General features: G+C 36.6%; 2 protein-coding genes across 2 annotated transcripts in view; one reads left to right on the forward strand and one right to left on the reverse strand.

Annotated features, from left to right (window-relative positions):
- LOC138903663 (uncharacterized) overlaps positions 1-19,906 on the forward strand; it is a 120,965-nt gene that overhangs the window by 11,712 nt on the left and 89,347 nt on the right. The window lies entirely within an intron of this gene.
- Positions 1,983-17,114, reverse strand: LOC104092456 (uncharacterized). Its single transcript, XM_009598069.4, has 5 exons — positions 16,793-17,114; positions 4,519-4,643; positions 3,983-4,297; positions 3,725-3,894; positions 1,983-2,634 (listed from the first exon to the last, which is right to left on the reverse strand). The coding sequence occupies exons 1-5, from the start codon at positions 17,069-17,071 to the stop codon at positions 2,246-2,248; spliced, it is 1,278 nt and encodes a 425-aa protein (XP_009596364.1). The 5' UTR covers positions 17,072-17,114; the 3' UTR covers positions 1,983-2,245.

A 19,906-nucleotide genomic window follows, 5' to 3' on the forward strand; every position in this document is an offset into this window, starting at 1 on the left:
CAATAAAAATATTATAACCAAGCTATTCCCCACTATTTCCAACCATTTGAACTCATATATACAACTCCAAAATAGTCCAATAAGAGACAACAACTTCTTATACCACTTCAAGTGCTATCTTATAGTTCTTCATCCAAATACCTTAACCAACACATAGATAAGATTAAGAACAAGAAATAGGGTGTTAGACTTGCCTTAAATAATCATAACAAACTCGAACCAAAGATTCCCTTAGCTTAGAAGCACCCTTAATGACATCACAACGCCATAAAGACTCTTTTCTTCACTTAGGCTAACTTTTGAGGTTAGATTTAGGTAAAACCACCTTGGATTCGACTTGGAACCTTGGAGAAATGTTAGAGAGGTTTTGGGAGAGTTTGGTAACTATCCTTGGTCGAAATTTACCAAAAATGAGCCTCCAACCACTTTAAAATATTCAAAGGTCATCCACCGCTTAAGTGGGCCCATAGGGAGCTGTTTGTGCAGTCTTGCGAAAACGTGAATATCATTCTATTCTGATGTCGTATTGACGCACGGTTCAATGTGTTGAAAATTAGACTCGTATATCTTCAATTTGATGGATAGATCATTCCATAACTCAAAGTATATTGGGAGAAAAACTCAGTGATATTAGACCCAAATTTCAATTAAATTTATGAACGTAACTTGTGACGACTTTTGTCGACTTTTGTTTCATAACTCGCTTGACTTTAAAACTTAACAAATGACTATCATGACTAAAATATCTCATAACATCACCTTCTTATCATGTTAAGCACCCTAGTCTCACCCCAAAAGTACGGGTTATAATATTCCCAACTTGCAGACTTTCGACGAAACTTATTTTTCTTCGATTCGTTTAGCTTCTAAACGTTCCAACCCTCTTGGAACTTGCAGTTGATGATCTTAAATATTTGTAACCTCCAAGGTAACATGATTAACTTACTTTATTTACTTCAAGGAGGATCTCATTTCCGAACTTACATCAATTGACTTACGACGTACTTTACGTATGAAAACATGGGGTGTAACACTATTGTTTTTTGTTAAAAAAACATTTCCTATGAAAAGATATAGCTTCATCTAGTATAGCTCATGCATGGAATATCAACTTCTATTGTAGACCTCTTAAAGTTTTTGCATGGGAATTGAATAGTCAAACACAATCTTTTACCCTCTCACCTTTTTTTTTTGTCCATCCATTAGAGTAACTTAGTTGGTCATCTAAACTTTCACCTTAACGACGAGGGTTTTATTTCCCTGCCTTGTAATCCCCTCCCCTATTTCTCTTTCTCCTGCCCCTATATATTTTTTTTTTTTAAATTTAAAAAAAATTCTAGATAGAATAGAATCAGATCTACCATATCAATAAATAAATAAAAGTTGTTTTGTAATTGCACTATCTAAGTAGCCCCTAAGCTAGCATCCCGCCCACGCTGATCTGCTCATTTGTCTTTTTCTTTTTCTTTTTTTCTTTTTCCTGTACCTTTTATTTTTCCGCTTTTGTTTTCTTGTGTCAGCAAAATAGTTTTCTCCATATAGTTGATACTGCTTTTATGTGTTTTTTAATTTTAATTATGAGGGGTTCTCCCCGCAAACTGCTGTGCACCATAGTCCGTTTTTTTTCTTCTCAAATTTGAAATTTATTTGCCATAGGAATACAGGACAGAGTGAGGCAACCGCACCAAGGGTTGGTGCACAATGTTTACAACACACTAGATATACATGGCAGTTGCATAAAACATTTTAGGAAAAAGAAAGTGAAAGAACAGCGCGACAGTTACATGTTTCATCCTTCAGCCCTTTGCAGCTTCGATAGTTTTGCTTAGTTCTACTCTGGAAAGGGTATAGCACAGGTATAAATGCTAAATCAAAACTAGTGTAAAACCGCTAACCAGTATAAGCTCTGCAAGGGTTTTAGCCCTGATATCGATTGCCTTAACCGCATTTTCCACTAGTATTCAGTAGCTTTGAAGAGGTGATGCAAGAAATAATCTGCAATTTTTCTTCTTATTTTCTGAGTCAACCACATATAATAGTGGAATATAAATGTAAATTTGAGAGGAGACAATAATAGGAAACAGGGCAAAAAAATTGTGGGGGTGGGGGGGGGGGGGGGGAGAGTACGAGGAGCGGAAGGAGGAGAGGAAACATAACAGAAAACTACCACCTACAGATATAACCATATATTCACCCATGGTGTCCCAAAATTATGGCAAAAATGGATATACTGCAAAGCCTGCATCTATCTTTGACTGACTGAGATGGCGGCAAGCTTCAGTTTGATGGCCTCAAATTCCGCATCCTGTCTCTCCTCATTTGTCAACCAGGACGATAAGCATCGACTGATAAAATCACCGGAACAACTCACATGAGAAATGCCCCTGCAAACTTTGGGCTTTCCAAAACTCATAATAAGTTGTAAATTCGTTTCTGATGGATTTTCTGCGTAATTCTCCAGAATTTCCCTAATCGCTCTGCACCAGATAGGACGGGCCACCTTCAGGAATTCATGCACAGCCAACATCGGAAGGCTCACACTTCCCACCTCAGACTCCTGCTTCCCCCCTCTTCCATGGAAATCCGAACCCCCAAGCTTCAGCAGATCATAAGCATCTGCTAGGTCGTTGTATGCTGTTCACAGAAACAGGTGAATGGAAATATAATTAAAGGCAGATCAGGCATTTCAAAGATGCAGAGTATCAATTGGTATTTTTTTCCCGAAAAGCAGGCATGAGATAAAATATCTCAATGTTTCCCTAAGATTTCGAATAGCGGTCCCAAATTCAGCTTGATTCTATTTCCCAATTATGGTTCTAACGGATTCGATCATCCATATAATATACAAAAAGAAAGTCCAGATACTGCCCACTATAACTATTGTGGTAGTGGGTACAAACTCAGAATAAATAAATATTTCTTTTTCACTATATTTATGCTTAAGTCGAGCACCAGCTCCCACATGCTACATGTACCCCGAAATATAATCAAGGTGAAGAACACAATAAAACAAGGTTGTTATTTTACAGCATATATATAGTGTAGTATTGTCTCACATTGGTAGAGTAGTAGTATGTCCTTGTATAGTATAGCTATAAATAAGGACCTCTTGTATTGTATTGTTCATCCAATATCAATAACATATTTTCTCCCGTGCCTTCTCACAAAGGTGAAGGACGAGACATTCACAAAAGCACCGACTTCTAAATAGGCTGGGAATCTGTCAAAGGTAATTAACACAACCATCTACATTAAATAGTTTTGGCATACGACTTCTATGTACCACGAAGATTGGGAGAAACAAGGGCAACGCTAAGTAAACAGAGAAATTGCAAGCATCCTACTTTCTTCGAACAATCAAGAAGAGTCAAAATACAAAACCTGTCATTCCAGAAACTTGTTTGTATCATTGCTATCCTGTCAATATTAGTCCTTCACTAATGATAAAAGCACAAGAATTCATAAAATCAACACATCTGGCTTGATGTCCAACCAATAGAAGGAGGGGAAGGTGAAAAGTTAGAGGATTATTGTTGATATAAGAATTTCAACTTGATTTTGCTCTTTCTGCTATAATGCAATTATATTATTACTATGAGTTATTTTGCCCTTTCTGCTATAATGCAATTATATTATTACTATGAGTTAATTTTTATGCATTTAGAGGTAACATATTCACAAAAATCAGTTGAAGTATTAAACACTAGGGCAAAATGTATGGTACCTGCAAGTTTTCCATCACTCCTGTAGGCCTCTATACCATGTAGACCGACTTCTTTCAATCTTCTAACAACAGCTATTGGATCTTTTAATGCCCATGGATGTGCCAAAACTGCCACGCCTCCTGTCTCACGTATAAATTGGACGGTTTCCTCTGCAAGTGGCTCACTTCCCCTGTACCACAGCCACTCTTCATCAAACTTTTCAATGAAACAAAATAACCTTAGCAATAGATTTAATCTAACCAAAGCGTGATAATTACGTAGCATAAGCAGGTCCTCCGTCATAAAGATATCGGGAAAATGCCTGTCTTAGATTCTCTACATGGCCAGCTTCAACCATAGCACGAGCAACATGCAGCCTCCCTGGAGCAACTCCTTCTCCTGCAATTTTTGCTACCTGCTCCCACTTAAGGGGCAACTTCAGTTTGTTAAGTTTTGAAATCATGTTCTCCGCGCGGAGGAAACGTCCATCCCGTATACCACTCAGGAACTTCTCTAGTTGATCATATTTTGCTGGTCCGCAACTGCTGTAATATGCAAGAATGTGCACTGGTTCATCTGATGCAGAATCCCACCTGTAATGAAAACCTTTAAAATTCTGCAGTGAAGTGATGACAGGACTGAAAAATCTCCAGGATCAACAGAGTCGTCAAATTTGTAATGGAACACCAAAAACAGAAAATTAAAGAAAGACCTTGTTGTATCATAGAGTACTTTAGAGAGAGAGAGCCAAGAAATAATTTTCACATCTTTGCCCTGTTTAAGGTAGAACATTAAACCAAATCAATAGACTGACCCTTGGGAGAACATTGTACTGATTTCAACTCCGGGAATAATCTTAATGCCAAATCTACGAGCTGCTTCCAGTGCTTCTGGGATGCCAGACATAGTATCATGATCCGTCAATGAAAGAACTTTTACCTGTTATTGAACAAGTTGCACTAAATTAGTTTCTCAATATGCAATTAGATGGAAAAATAAACTAACAGTAAAACGTAACATAGGCAACTAATTGTGAGAAAAAAGAATTTTATAGAAGCAGATTTAGTTTATACAAATAGAAATAGGTGTCAAGGTTTTGCTGATGTTGAATCTTTTCCCCCACCTACAAATGTTGTACAGAACCTCTTTACCTGTGAAAAGATAGCTTCTTAGTTGATCACTTATTCAACAAATTACTAATTTCACTTTCTCTAACTTTTCGAAGAGCATCAAATGCCAAGCCACCTCCCCTAGCCCCGAAAATAGATAATTTAATTCTCCAAACTAGCTTTTCAATAAAAAGTATGATGGATGGGATTCCTGCTGACTTTATGTCCTTATTTCCTATGCCCGAAAAGTGGAAAGGCAATTGGATAGGAGAAGGTGCAATTTTCAGTGGTTGGGAACTCGAGATAGAAGAAAGATGCATTTAGGTGAAATGGAACATAGTCACAAGTAACAAACAAATTGGAGGTTTGGGAGTTAAAAATCTCAACCTACGGAAAAAAAGTTTGCTCTAAAGTGGAACTGGAGATTCATGGCTGTTAGCACTCAGTTTTTATGATGACAAAATTAGAATCAGAACAAAGTATGGCAAACGGTTTTTGCAGGAATAGAAAAGGGACTGAGATCGAAGGAAGATCAATTTAACATCAACGGGGGAAGATCAAAGCAGCTATTGGAAGAATAATTGTAAAAAGGGAAAGAAGATCTGTCAAGAAGCTTCACAAGGAAAATGAGAAATCAAAGGATAATCAAATACCTTTAATTGAAGACCTGAAGATAAGAAGAGCAGATTCTTAGGAGCAAGATTGGCAATGGTCAAACAGAAAAGGAAGAATTACAAGACAAATAAGGAAGAATATCAGCGAGATGAATGTGCGAAGATAGTAACAACAGCAACAACAACAAACCAGTAAAATCCTACAAGCGGGGTCTGGGGAGGGTAGTGTGTACGCAAACCTTACCCCTACCCCGGAAGAGTAGAGAGGCTGTTTTCGCTAGACCCTCGGCTCAAGAAGACGAAAAGAGACAATAGATCAGTAACAGCAACAGAAGCCAAGAAGATAATATCAGCATCGTAAGAGCCAGAAAATAGATGAAAAAGCAATAACAATACCATTAATAATGGCACAGTACTATAAAAACGGAAAAATAGTGTGAACACATTATTAACCACTAGCAGTCTAAGATAAAACACTATCAGACTAACCTAGCCTCACACCCGGTACAAAGTAGAAAAACGTTCAACTACCTCCTAACCTTCCACCCTAACGTTCGACCTCCACACCTTCCTATCAAAGGCCATGTCCTCGAAAATCTGAATTCGCACCATGTCCTGCCTGATCACCTCTCCCCAATACTTCTTAGGCTGCGTTCTACCTCTTCTCATACCCGCCACAGCCAACCGCTCACACCTCCTAACCGGGACATAAGCATGATCACGGAGGCCAACAGAAAACACAAGGAAAGAAGACCGAAGCATTTAAAGCTCCATTTTTGTTCCTGGAAAAGATCACAAGAAATCAGCAATATGATGGAGGCCAGTAGAAGACACAAGGAAAGAAGACCGGAGTATTTAATGCTCCACCTTTTATTCTTGGAAAAGATCATAATATATCTTTTCCAATAACCAAATCCTTTGGGTTGTTATCTTTGTATCAAGGAAATCAAATCAATCGCTGAAATCAAAGATGAGCATCAACTGGCTCTGGCTATATATTCAGAAGAAGACGAGGACTCAAGACATACTTCCATCTACTAACTTCCAAGCTCTTTGTTCTACTCTTAACAAGCATTGTATTTTAGTGAGAACTATTGTGTAATCAAAAGAGAGAAGAGAGAGATAAAATCATTGGTGAGGCATTGTATCTAAAGAAATGAGAACCTCTAGAATTAAGGTTGGTGTGTGCGTAGGAAACACATCAACGAAGTTGTTACAAATTCACCAAGGAGTTTACTGAGAGACCCTCTTGCAACCCAAGGGACTAGATTAGGATCCATATTGAATTTGAACCAGTATAAAAACATCGTTGTGTCATTTACTTTCCTGCACTTTACATTCAGTATTTATTTAGAAGCCCTGAAAGAAGAAATTGTCATAGTATCCAAAACCGGGAATGGCCTAATGAAAAGATTCAGGAATGCCAAGAAAGGCATAACAAATTCCATTAAACCAAAAAATTTCAATGAACAGGAAAGAAATAATGGAAAGTGATATGAATGTCGAAAATATGTACATATCAAGGCTGAATGCCCATAACTAAAAAGGAAGACATCCAAAGAATATCAGAAGAGTAGATCATTTGGGTGTTGGAGTGATGAGGACACAACAGATCATGACGAAACTGCAAATATACGCTTTGTGTCCCTTCCATGAAAATGATTTCTCCGGATGCTGGAATGATGAAGACATTTCAGATGATGATCATGAAGACTTAGCAGATCACTGCCTTATGGCTAAAGGAGAAACAAGTGAGGTAAGACCCTACAACTGCAACAGATGTAATGAATTACAAGATATTCTAGATTCTGCATTAAAAGAGTCTGTAAATGAAATAAAGAGGCTAAATAGGGAAAAGAAGGATCGGGAACTTAATCTTGAAGTCTGTGAACTCGAAAGAGATAACTTTAAGGAACAAGTTCAGGAATTATTATTGCAAATAAATGGTCTGCATAAATCCACCGGTCACAGTTCAGTTAGGTCAAACCAGCCAATTCAATCTTGTGAGTATACTGGAAAAAGACCTACCAGTAACACATCTAGACAAAGTAAGTCTACATGCAAATCTGTTACTAATGAACAGTCTGCTACCTCATGTTACTACTATGGCAAGTTTGGACATAAGTACTCAAATTACAGATTTTGTCATAATCAAGGATGGGTCTGGAGACCAAAAACTAATACAGGAATCATCAGATCTAACCAAAAAGGACCCAAGTAAGCTTGTTACCCGAAAGGAAGTAACTTCTCTATTTTGAAGGAACACCACAAGAAGAATCACAAAAGGAAACGGTAACTTGATAATGCGTGTTCCAGTCATATGATGGGTGATAAAAACTTATTTAGATTAGTCATAAAGATGAAGCTCTAAAGAACTTTGAGATCTTCTGCAAGAAAGTACAAAGAGAAAAAGGATACTACATTTCTACTACACAGAGTGATCATGGAGGCGAATTCGAAAGCAAATCCTTTGAAGTATTCTGTGATGAACAAGGATTCACACACAATATTTCGACACTCAGATCCTCCCAACGAAACATAGTGGAGCGCAAAAAATCGAACCGTGCAAGATATGACAAGAACAATGATTGTTGAACACTCCCTGCCAAATCACTTCTGGACAGAGGTAGTAAGCACAACATGCCACATTCTGAACAGGTGTCGTATACGAACTATTTTGAAAAAGACTCCATATGAACTATGGAAAGGTAAGAGACCAAATATCAATTATTTGCATCCCTTCGGATGTAAATGTTTTGTCCACAACAACGGTAAGGACAATCTGGAAAGTTTGATCCTAGGAGTGATGAAGGTATATTTCTTGGCTACCCAAACACTAGCAGAGCTTATAGGATTTACAACAAGCGTACTATGTGCGTAGAAGAATTTGTTCATGTCATATTTGATGATATTAATCCTATGATCGAGAAAGATATCGTTGCAGGTGATGAAGACAATAATCAAGAAGTATCTCAATCTGCTTAGTTGATGGAATATTTTTTTGGACAATTATTATGTTGTGTAGGACTGATGATTCAGTCAACTTGTTGTAAACTCTAAACTTACATTTTTTGACTGGTTGCTTTTGTCTAGCCGACTGTTTGGTATGTAGTCGACTTACATATTATCTGCCATGTTTAGTCAACAATATGCTTTATTGTGTGTCTAGTTCCTTTGTATTTTCCTTTTTGTTGATGCCACTGAGGGAAGTAACAAGTCTTGATCTCAATTTTTTTTAGATAAATCATTTTCTAATTTTTATTGTCATCATCAAAAAGTGAGAAATTGTTAGCACCCAATTTTTATGATGACAAAATTAGAATCAGAACTAAGTATGGCAAATGGTTTTTGCAGGAATAGAAAAGGGACTGAGATCGAGGAAAACCAATTTAACATCAACGGGGGGAGATCAAAGCAACTACTGGAAGAATAATTCTAAAGGAAAGAAGATCTGTCAAGAAGCTTCACAAGGAAAAATCAAAGGATAATCAAATATCTTTAATTGAAGACCTGAAGAAGAGCAGATTCTTAGGAGCAAGATTGGCAATGGTCAAACATAGAAGGAAGAATATCAGCGAGATGATCGTGCGAAGATAGCAAATGCAAGAAATCAGCAAGATGATGGAGGCCAACAGAAAACACAAGGAAAGAAGACCGAAGCATTTAAAACTCCACCTTTATTCCTGGAAAAGATCATAAGAAATCAGCAAGATGATGGAAGCCAGTAGAAGACACAAGGAAAGAAGACCGAAGCATTTAAAGCTCCACCTTTTATTCTTGGAAAAGATCACAATATATCTTTTCCAAGAATCAAATCATTTGGGTTGCTACCTCTGTATCAAGGAAATCAAATCAATCACTGAAATCAAGGATGAGCATCAACTGGCTCTGGCTATATATTCAGAAGAAGACGAAGACTCAAGACATACTTTCATCTACTAACTTCCAAGCTCTTTGTTTTACTCTTAACAATCATTGTATTTCAGTGAGAACAATTGTGTAATCAAAAGAGAGAAGAGAGATAAAATAATTGGCGAGGCATTGTATCTAAACAACGACAACAACAACAACGACCCAGTAAAATCCACTAGTGGGGTCTGGGGAGGGTAGTGTGTACGCAGACCTTACCCCTACCAAGGAGCTTACTGAGAGACCCTCTTGCAACTCAAGGGGACTAGATTAGGATTCACATTGAATCTGAACCAGTATAAAAATATTGTTGTGTTACATTCAGTATGTATTGAGTTCTTTCAGGATTAGTCGACTAACATGATAAAGTAGTCGACTGTCAAAGAAGAAAACTAAAAAGGCTTCAACTCATCAACGAAGTTGTAACCAATTCACCAATGAGCTTACGGAGAGACCCTCTTGCAACCCAAGGGGACTAGATTAGGATTCACATTGAATCCGAACCAGTATAAAAACATGTTGTATCATTTACTTTCATGCACTTTACATTCAGTATTTATTTAGTGTTTTCACTGTCTCGGGATTAGTCGACCAGCGTGGTAAAGTAGTCGACTGCCAAAGAAGAAAACTAAAAGGCTTCAATTCAACCCCCCACCCCCACCCCCACCCCAAACCTTCAGTGGCAACAAAGAGTAATTATGGAAGGATGTGATAATAACTAAATATGGTAGAAGAGATGAATGGTGCACAAATCTGGTGAGAAAACAAGACTCTGTATAGAAACATATAAGGAGTCAATGGGATGAACTCAATGATAAGGTCAGACTAAAGGTGGGCAATGGCTGCAAAAAAGATGCAGACTGATAGATGGTTGGATGACCTAAGGAGGTATTCCCCGCCATTTATGAGATTGTTAACAACAAAGAGTGTACAGTGGCTGAATGAGATTGTTAACAACAAAGAGTGTACAGTGGGTGGGATCTGCACCTAAGGAGGAACCTTAATGACTGCGAATTTGATTGCATAAATGAGCTAATAATGCTGTTGGCAACTGTTAATCTTGAGGAAAATGTGGAAGATTCCTTGGTATGGAGAGGAAGAAAAGATGATAAAAGCATGCTATAAGAATTTCCAGTGGGCACGGGAAAACTGGCCTTAGAAGATGATTTGGAGGACCATTGCACTCCAGGGTAGCATGTTTCAGTTGGATTGCAGCACATAATGCTTGTTTCGCCAAGGATAATTTAGAGAAGTGGGGGATCATAATTTGCAGTAGGTGCTACATATGTGAATAAGCCTTGGAGTATGTAAATCATCTATTACACTATAATCACATGTAGCAACTATGGTCAATGTTCCTACATATCTTTGGAGTATATTGGGTTATACCTGGAAGCATTCAGCAGCTGGAATGGAAAATTCACAATGAAGGGCTGCAGGAAGCTCAATAACGCAGTACCTATCTGCATACTATGGATCATTTGGACGCCTCTGTGGAAGGAAAGAACATATGTCCTATGTGAAGAGTAAATGTCGTTTCTTTTGGTATAAGAAGAATGTTGTAGCTGATTTTGCCTTTTTGATGGATCGTTTGTACTTCAATCTGTACAAGGAGAACTTCCTTTGTATCATCACAGTACCTTCTTGTACTTATCACTAAAACTTTTACCTATTCATTAAAAAGATAAAGAATACGAAAATGACAGACAGGAAGAACGGGGTTGCCAGAATTTTGATTTCACGCATGGAACGCTGGCTGAATTATCTTGGAATGTCACATAGCTCTCTCGATAACCCTTACACAACAGAAGTGAAAGAATGTCACTTCGGCATGTCCCTGTTTATTGGCATCTGTCATAGGACACAAGGGAATTACACTAGATACGGTGTTCTCTTGTTTACTAAGTAACATTCACACTGTTCCTGAACATTTAGAGAACAGTTGACCTAGACAGTTTGCCACTCAGAAAAAAGGAAACCAATCAATGTTTCTTTATTAATAATTCAGATAGCATTCAGACTGTATCATACTATGTTAGTAATGTTTGCAGAATATTCTGGGACGTAAAAGATCATACCATTTAGTGAACTTCTGTTTTCTTTTAGACAAGTTGATTTGCAATTTAACAAATAAGGCATCCCAAAACAACCAAAGAGTACTTGGTTTTTGAAAAGCTAAAGTCTTAGGATACGTGCGTTGCGCGTGTTCCCCATAATAATAAAATACAAAATTTTAAAGAACCACATAATAGTAATGCGTTTGAGTCATAAAATTAAAATTAAATTAAAAAAAAATAAGTTCATGAAAATGATGAATCATGTTGATTTTTAGCCATAATCTTCATTTTACATTTGTGGTGTTCAGTTGATCAAAGGTTTTAATTTTTCACTTTAAATCATGATGTCATGTTTATTATACATATATACCCAAAATAAAAACAATTTTGGAGTTCAAAAACTAACTTTTGAAAGAAGATTAGCATAAGAGACATTTTATTTTTTAAGAATAGCTTCATGCATTTCTTCGTGTTATGTTTTTATTGCCTTATTTCTATTTTTCACAAATGAAATAATGTTTTACTTGCAATATATGTTTTGAATAGGTCATTATTCAAATTTGCCTACTCATTTTTGTTAATAATTATCTTGGAGCTATTTGTTTAAAAACTTTTGAGCTCGACAGTTTATAGGGATAAACTTTAGGTCTTTAAAAACAAATATTTCTATGATTTTCATGGAATTAAAGGTTGAGCATTTTTTCCATCGATTTTCTATATTTTTGGGTGTGGCTAGCTGGCATCACAGATTTAAATTGTTATTATTTATTTTTTTCTTAATTTTAGTTCGATAACATTAGATTATCTGTGCATCGGTTGGGGTGCGACCCTTCCTTGTACCCTGCGTGAATGCGGGATGCTTCATGCATCGGGCTGCCCCTTTTAACATTATATTATCCATGTAAGGCAGGATTAGGGTCACAAAAGTTATCAAAAAGTATAGAGAAAAATACTTGAGAATATTTTTATGCTTAATTCATTCAAATGATTTGAACCCACGACGAAACAACAAATGTTCAAGAGTTAGTTCACAAAATAAAAACATAATATACGTGAAGAAACAAACATCACAACTTTAATAAAATTAATAAATAATCACAACTTAAATAAGAAAAAAACTCAAACACATGCAGACACAAAATATATAAAAGTGATTGCAGAAAAATCGAGAAGGCAATATGAATGAAAAACATAATCATAATTTAGGCATAGTCATCCGTACTAAAATATGATTATGTTTTCATTCATATTATCTTCAATCATATGCATATATCCAACATAAAATCTATTTTTGCATAGAGTTGGTTAAAATTATTAATATATGCATACCTTGGTTTTGATGTCAATTTTGCACATCTATAGTGTTTTTTTATAAATGACTAAATTATCATCTCATTTTTAATCATAACAAGACAACATATACTTTCAAATTGTACAAACAAATATATACACCACTATTTGACATTAATGCAAGGCTTTGCATTCTCTAAACGGCATATAATCAAACGGTGAACCAAAATGCTACTAAATAATTGCTGGATAATACTCAAATTGCTCATAGTGAGAATATTTTTGTATGAGAGTTGTTGCTAATTTGACAATGTAAATTGTATAATGAAATAAAAGCACTAAATATCATGAAAATAGGAGAACGAAATAAAGATATAAGAAAGAGTGTTAAATAAAAAGAGTTGGGTCTTCTTCAATTGTTCTTTAACAATTCAGCACTTTCGGTGCTCGTTTTAGCTGTACTCCCATTTTTTTTTCTTTTTTTTTCTCAGATTTTCTTCGGTGTTCATGGCCAAACCAGTTTATCGAGATTCGGCAGGGCAGGTGTCAACTCTTATCCAACTCTATGGAAGAATAGATTACAACATCAACAACATACCCAGTATTATCCCACACCGTCGGGTCTGGGGAGGGTAGTGTGTACGCAGACATTACCCCTACCTTGTGAGGATAGAGAGGTTGTTTCCAATAGACCCTCGACTCAGGAAAGCATAAGCACTACATTAATGAAAATATAGACAAGGACAGTACCAAAAAGCCATATAAAAGCAGAATAAAAACAACAAGACAGTAAGGTGATCAACAATGAAAGAAAACAACGGTTAGGCATAAAAACCTACTACCAACAGAAAGCGAGACTGCGTGCCAATACTACTGCTATGAACACTCTAGACTACCTACTCTACTACCCTAATCCTAGACCTCCATACCTTCCTATCAAGGGTCAGGTCCTCGGTCAGCTGAAGTTGTGCCATGTCTTGCCTAATCACCTCTCCCCACCTCTTCTTTGGCCTACCTCTACCTCTCTGTAGGCCCTCCAATATCAACCTCTCGCACCTCCTCACCGGGGCGTCTGTGCTCCTCCGCCTCACATGACCAAACCACCTAAGCCGCGCTTCCCGCATCTTGTCCTCAATAGGGGCCACACCTACCTTGTCGCGAATAACCTCATTTCTGATCCTATCTAACCTGGTGTGTCCACATATCCATCTCAACATCCTCATATCTGCTACATTCATCTTCTCGACATGAGCGATCTTGACTGGCCAACACTCAGCCCCATACAACATCGTTGGTCTGACCACCACTCTGTAGAACTTACCCTTAAGTTTCGGTGGCACCTTCTTATCACACAAAACACCTGAAGCGAGTCTCCATTTCATCCATCCCGCCCCAATACGATGTGTGACATCTTCATCAATCTCTCCATCCCCTGAATAATAGACCCAAGGTACTTAAAACTCCCTCTCCTAGGGATGACCAGCGAATCCAGCCTCACCTCCCCTTCTCCTCCTTGAGTCTCGCCACTGAACTTACACTCCAAGTATTCTGTCTTGGTCCTGCTCAACTTGAAACCTTTAGATTCCAGGGTGTCTGCCTCCATACCTCTAATTGCGCGTTCACACTGTCTCGCGTCTCGTTAATCAATACAATATCATCTGCAAATAGCATGCACCACGGCACCTCCCCTTGGATGTGGCGCGTCAGTACATCCATCACCAGAGCAAACAAAAAAGGGCTGAGTGTCGACCCCTGATACAACCCCATCATAACCGAAAAATGGTTCGAGTCCCCATCCACCGTTCTCACTCGGGTCTTTACTCCATCATACATGTCCTTAATCAACCTAGCGTAGGCAACAGGTACACCTCTAGCCTCCAAACATTTCCACAAAACCTCCCTCGGAACTTTATCGTATGCCTTTTCTAAGTCGATGAACACCATATGCAAGTCCTTTCTCTCCCTATACTGCTCCATCAATCTCCTAACAAGGTGGATAGCTTCTATAGTCGAACGCCCCGGCATAAACCCAAACTGGTTCTCGGAAGAATAGATTCTAACCGCCTAAATGAATTAATATATATTCATTTAATAATTTGCTTATTTAAAAATCTTTTCGTTAGGATATTAATTCAATCGTTATATCTTGATAAATAGTAGAAAGAATTAAATTTTTAGTTTTTCTTCTTGCACATGATTACATGAATAAGATTAAGGAGTTATAGTTATTTTACACAATTCAAATAATAAAAGAATTTACATAAATAAAATTTTGCGCGACTTTAATTCCTAAATATTAGGCACATAACTGAAACATATGGTGATGAACATAAGAAAATTATAATTTTCCTCAATGTACTTTGGTGTGTTAGCTGCAAAGGATCCAAAGGCTTCTAAGATCTATAATATGCAACCTAAAACTGGAAGGAAGAATTCACAAGAGTCGGTCAATACCAAGTTTAGAAAAGAAGAAGAGATGAAAAACATAAGCAAAACCACTAATAAGCAATAAAGGAGTTTGAATCAGAATCAACCATTAAGACTTCAGCAACCCTAACGAAAATATCAAACTATTAATATGGCAAAGTAAAAAGAACAAAAAAGAGAATCCAAAATAAGACTTTTTCCAAGTTTAAGCAATAATCAACCATGAATAGCGTATACACCACAAAGTAAAAGACAGGAAAATTGACTTTTAAAAGCAATAATGAAATCTTTAACGTAACTAAAATACAAGTCAAAGACAAATATACCATAGTTCACCTCAAAGAACGCTTATGCCATTGGGAAAATAAAAACTTGAGAGAGACCCTAATATCAGAATTAGTGTGATTATAGTTTATTACATAAAAGGATATAATTTTCATAGCATAATATCTTAATTGATCTTAATTTCCTAAATTTTAGGAATTTCTACATAGTTCAAATAAGAAAAGATTTAGCAAATTTTAGTTGCTTTGAAAGACCTAAATATTAAGAAAATATTAAATAACAATAATTTAATTATAATTTTGTCCAATGTGAAATATATTTTTAAAAGGTAAAAGGTGAACGACATTTCGCTAAGGGTATTCGTACTTTTAATATAATATATTTTTATAATTCATTTTATGGGGCTTTCTCCTTTGCTCTGGCGAGAAGAAAAAGTCTCTCTTATAGAGGCTTCTAAAAAGGCCATTTTCTTCGAGAGAGATTCCCAACTCAGCTCTTTTTTATGTCATCTTCATAGTCTTCCTTCCTAGCAGCCTATGTCTAGTGTTAAAAAGGCATTAGCAAGGTCTTTCCACATGGACCTTGATGGACTTCCAAGTTCTCAGTTTCATCCATTTATGGAAGCAAACAGAACGAGACTTAACCAGAAATACATGGTTATGTAAAAGTATTAAATAGGAATGTAAATTAAAAAGATAGAAGGACACACACAGACAAAAGAGCAATATTCTTCAACAATTAAAAAGAAGATGGAAACAGAATAGCTTGATTAGGTCTGCAACAGAAGTGTTTAAGCTTCAGGTTCAATTCTACAAACATTATGTTTCGCGCTTAATCCCTTTTGGAGGTTACATAGATTCCGAATAACAGACATTCAAGCAACTTTGACCCAATTTGAGCACACAAGGAAAAAACTGGAAGTCAAATCACTGTGTAGATGCTTCACCACAGTAGTTGGCAGATACAAGATTAAAACAACAAGGAGCCTTGGACCGCCAAGATGTTTATAATAACTTCAATGAGATTACAACCATTGAAGCTCATGAAATATCATATTTCTGGCTAAAAAGTTGATTCTGAGTTATCACTTGAATAAAGTGACACCATATTTCTCTCCAGCACAAACCAGTAGTACTACAAATTAATGAGTGAAATGACACACAAGTTTAAAAAAAAAAAAAAAATGACAGCCTATGTGTCAGGATAACCAATATATCTGCAAATGCTTTTCTTGTTCCTGAAGAATGAACCCTAAGGAAAGAGAAACTACTTGAAATTTCATATCATCCATCTCAAGCTCCAGCAAATAACAATACAATCTACAAGAAAGCATATATGCAGAGACACCAACCAACAAAAACAAAACTATTCGCTAAAGGGGGGGAAAGGGAACTCACTCCATTTTGATGGGCTCTCTCAACGAGCTTGAAAGGTGATAAGAAGCCATCGCTATGAATAGAATGAGAATGAAGTTCAAAGACTAATTTCTCTTTGGGTTGAGGAACAGCAAAATCCTCAGCTGCAGGTGAAAGAGGAGAGCGGTCCAAGAAAACCCATTCACTCACACAATTATACGCCAAAGTCTGTTCAGATGTCATTCTCCTCTTTGAACCACCTCTCTTCTTCTTCTTCTTATTGGAGCCTTGTTTCTTGGGGATTTCTTTGTCACCCATCATAGGATTCTTCTCTACCAATTGGGTACTGGGTCGGTCCAGAAGTAAGAGGAGTCTATATTGGGTACTGGGTCGGTCTATAAGTTTTATTATTATGGGCAAATAAGGGTGTCATGTGGGCCGGTTAAGACCGGGATCCGTCGAGTATCGCAAGCCAAAATGGGCGATGGGCCTAAACGGTCCTAATCGGATAGGACCGGGACCGTGGGGAGCTGGGCTGGGTAGTGGGCCGATCCTATAGGGGAGGCCCGTGAGACCGGAACCGTTTGGGACCGGGACCGGTTGAGAAGTGGGCCGGTTCAAGCGGTCCTAAACAGGCCTATCCGGACCCAACGGATAATTTAAAAAAAAATTGACCATTTGGCCATTTAAAAACTACTCGTTTGGTCTGCCAAAATAGTCATTGGCTATTTGCAAAATAGTCATTTAATCCCCCAAACTTTGTTTTAACCCCAAACTTTTTATAATTATACTTTTTTCCTATTTTCAACTATAAATACCCCCTCATTCTTTCATTTTTCTCACAAAATCATCAATCTCTCTCAATCTTTCTCTAATATTCTTCTATAATTGCTTACTTAATTGTTACATTTTGTGCAAAATTGTGAAGTTGTTGAATTGAAGTATTCAAGGCTTCAAGTCTTCAACGATAATTAATTTTCAACAAGTTGTTCGTCAATACAGTAAACTCGTTCCAACTCTTAAGTTTTAATATTATAGTTTTATTTGTTTTATTTACTTTGCTTGATTAATTAAGATGGCTTGTTCCTTAAAAAAAATATTTAGTAAAAATAAGAAAAAATCCAAGAGTGGTGAATCTAGTGGCCAATCTGTTCCTCCTCCACTTCCCCCGGATCCCCGACCCAAACCTGTTACCCTTCCTACACTTCCTATTCTTGATAGCGATAATAGTTTATTACAATTTATCGAGAGTCAATTTTGCCATAATATTGCACCCGGTGAACAATTAAACTATGAATATATGAATGCTCTTTATGGTAATCCAACTATTTATGAAAATGATGATGAAGAAATATATTTTGATGAAACGCAACTGGATGACGATACACTCACTAGTCCTGCTCCTGAAGTTAACCCAACTAATAATAATCCAAATGATGCCCCGGCTGACCCTCCTGTTACTGCCCTTACTTTTTCTAGACAACCTTCGAAACGGACAGAAACATCTCTTGTTTGGCCATTTTTTACTCAAGTAAGAGAAAAAAATAGGGCTAAGTGTAAAAATTATGGCAAAGAGTTAGTTTTTAAATATGTTGGAAGTTAGGGGGGACGGGAAGTTTGACTAGACACATATTGCTACACCCTCAAGATAAAGCTATATATTTTCGTATAAAAGCTTTGGCCGAGGGGACAAGTGCACCTAGTCAGGCTGACCTTAGTACCAGGTCAAATCAATTTCAACCGGGAATTAACACTGTTACTGGTGGTATTTTATATTATGATCCAAAAAAAGATCGGGAAGAATTGGCAAAAATGGTTAATGTTACCCTATAGTTTTCCTTCTAACCCTCACTTTGTGCATTATATTAGAAAAGTTTATAATCCTACTTATAAAGGTTTTCCTCGCACAACCGTAAAGAGCGATATTTATAAATATAAACATGAATATGAACAATATTTGCGCTATTTATTTACTTATATAAATTGTCGTGTTTCTATTACAACTGATATTGGTATAAGTGGTAATGACTGTGATTACCTTACTGTTACCAGTCATTGGATTGATGAGGATTGGATAATGCAAAAGCGCATTATTGCTTATAGAATAATTAATTTACGTCACACAGGACAGTTTATTTCTAGCACAATTACGGATATTTGTAGATATTTTTGCATTAATGATAAAATAATGTCAGTTTTAATGGATAATGCTACTAGTAACACAAATACTGTAGTCTTGCTTACCACTACACTAAGTCCTGCATTTAGTAACATTTTTCATGTTAGATGTATTTGTCATATTTACCATTTAATTGTGGGTGATGGTATGCGAATTTTAAATGTTGAAGTTGAAAAGGTTAAAATGGCTCTTAATTGGCTTTTAAATTCAAACTGTAGAAGTAGACTTAGAGAATATTTTAAAAGATGCGATGAATTTGGCCTAAGAGAAAAAAAGGTTCTTAAACCTTGTCCGACTAGATGGAATTACATGTATGAAAGTTTAGTTGTTGCATATGAATATAGAAACTCCATAAACTCAACGTTTAATGCTCATGTATGTGATGATGATGAGCACCTTACAAATGCGAATTGGGCTAATGTTAAAATACTTGTAGATTTTTTAGAAAAATTTCATATTGCTACAAATGAATTTTCTGGGCAATATTATCCTACTATTTATAACTGTTTAGTTTATATTGCAGAACTTACAAATTTATTTGATTATTTTTCAGAGGGTGGAGAAATTTATCAACTTGCTATTGATTATATGAGAAAAAAGTTTTAAAAATATTTTTTCCCTATTCCCCCTATTTACGGTGTTGCTGCATTGTTAAATCCTACTATAAAATTATGAGGTCCTCAATTTTGGTATGAAACTATTTATAATGGTTTAGCACTTGAAGATGAGGAGTTGTCTAAACTTCCGGACGCAATAACCTCAATTAAAATAAATGTTCAAACAATTTATAATGCTTATCAAGTTGCATTAGATCATGCTAGACCAAACGTTCCAACTCCTTCTTCTAGTTCTCAATCATCTAAAAGAACCGCGGGAGTAAGAGCACTTAGTGTTTGGGTAGGGTTCAGGGGTTCTCAAGGTTCTAGTACTAGTGATTTTCACAACTAAATGAGCTTGAAGTTTATTTGTCACAGGGA

Source organism: Nicotiana tomentosiformis, chromosome 12, assembly GCF_000390325.3.
Source record: "Nicotiana tomentosiformis chromosome 12, ASM39032v3, whole genome shotgun sequence".
Taxonomy (NCBI): domain Eukaryota; kingdom Viridiplantae; phylum Streptophyta; class Magnoliopsida; order Solanales; family Solanaceae; genus Nicotiana; species Nicotiana tomentosiformis.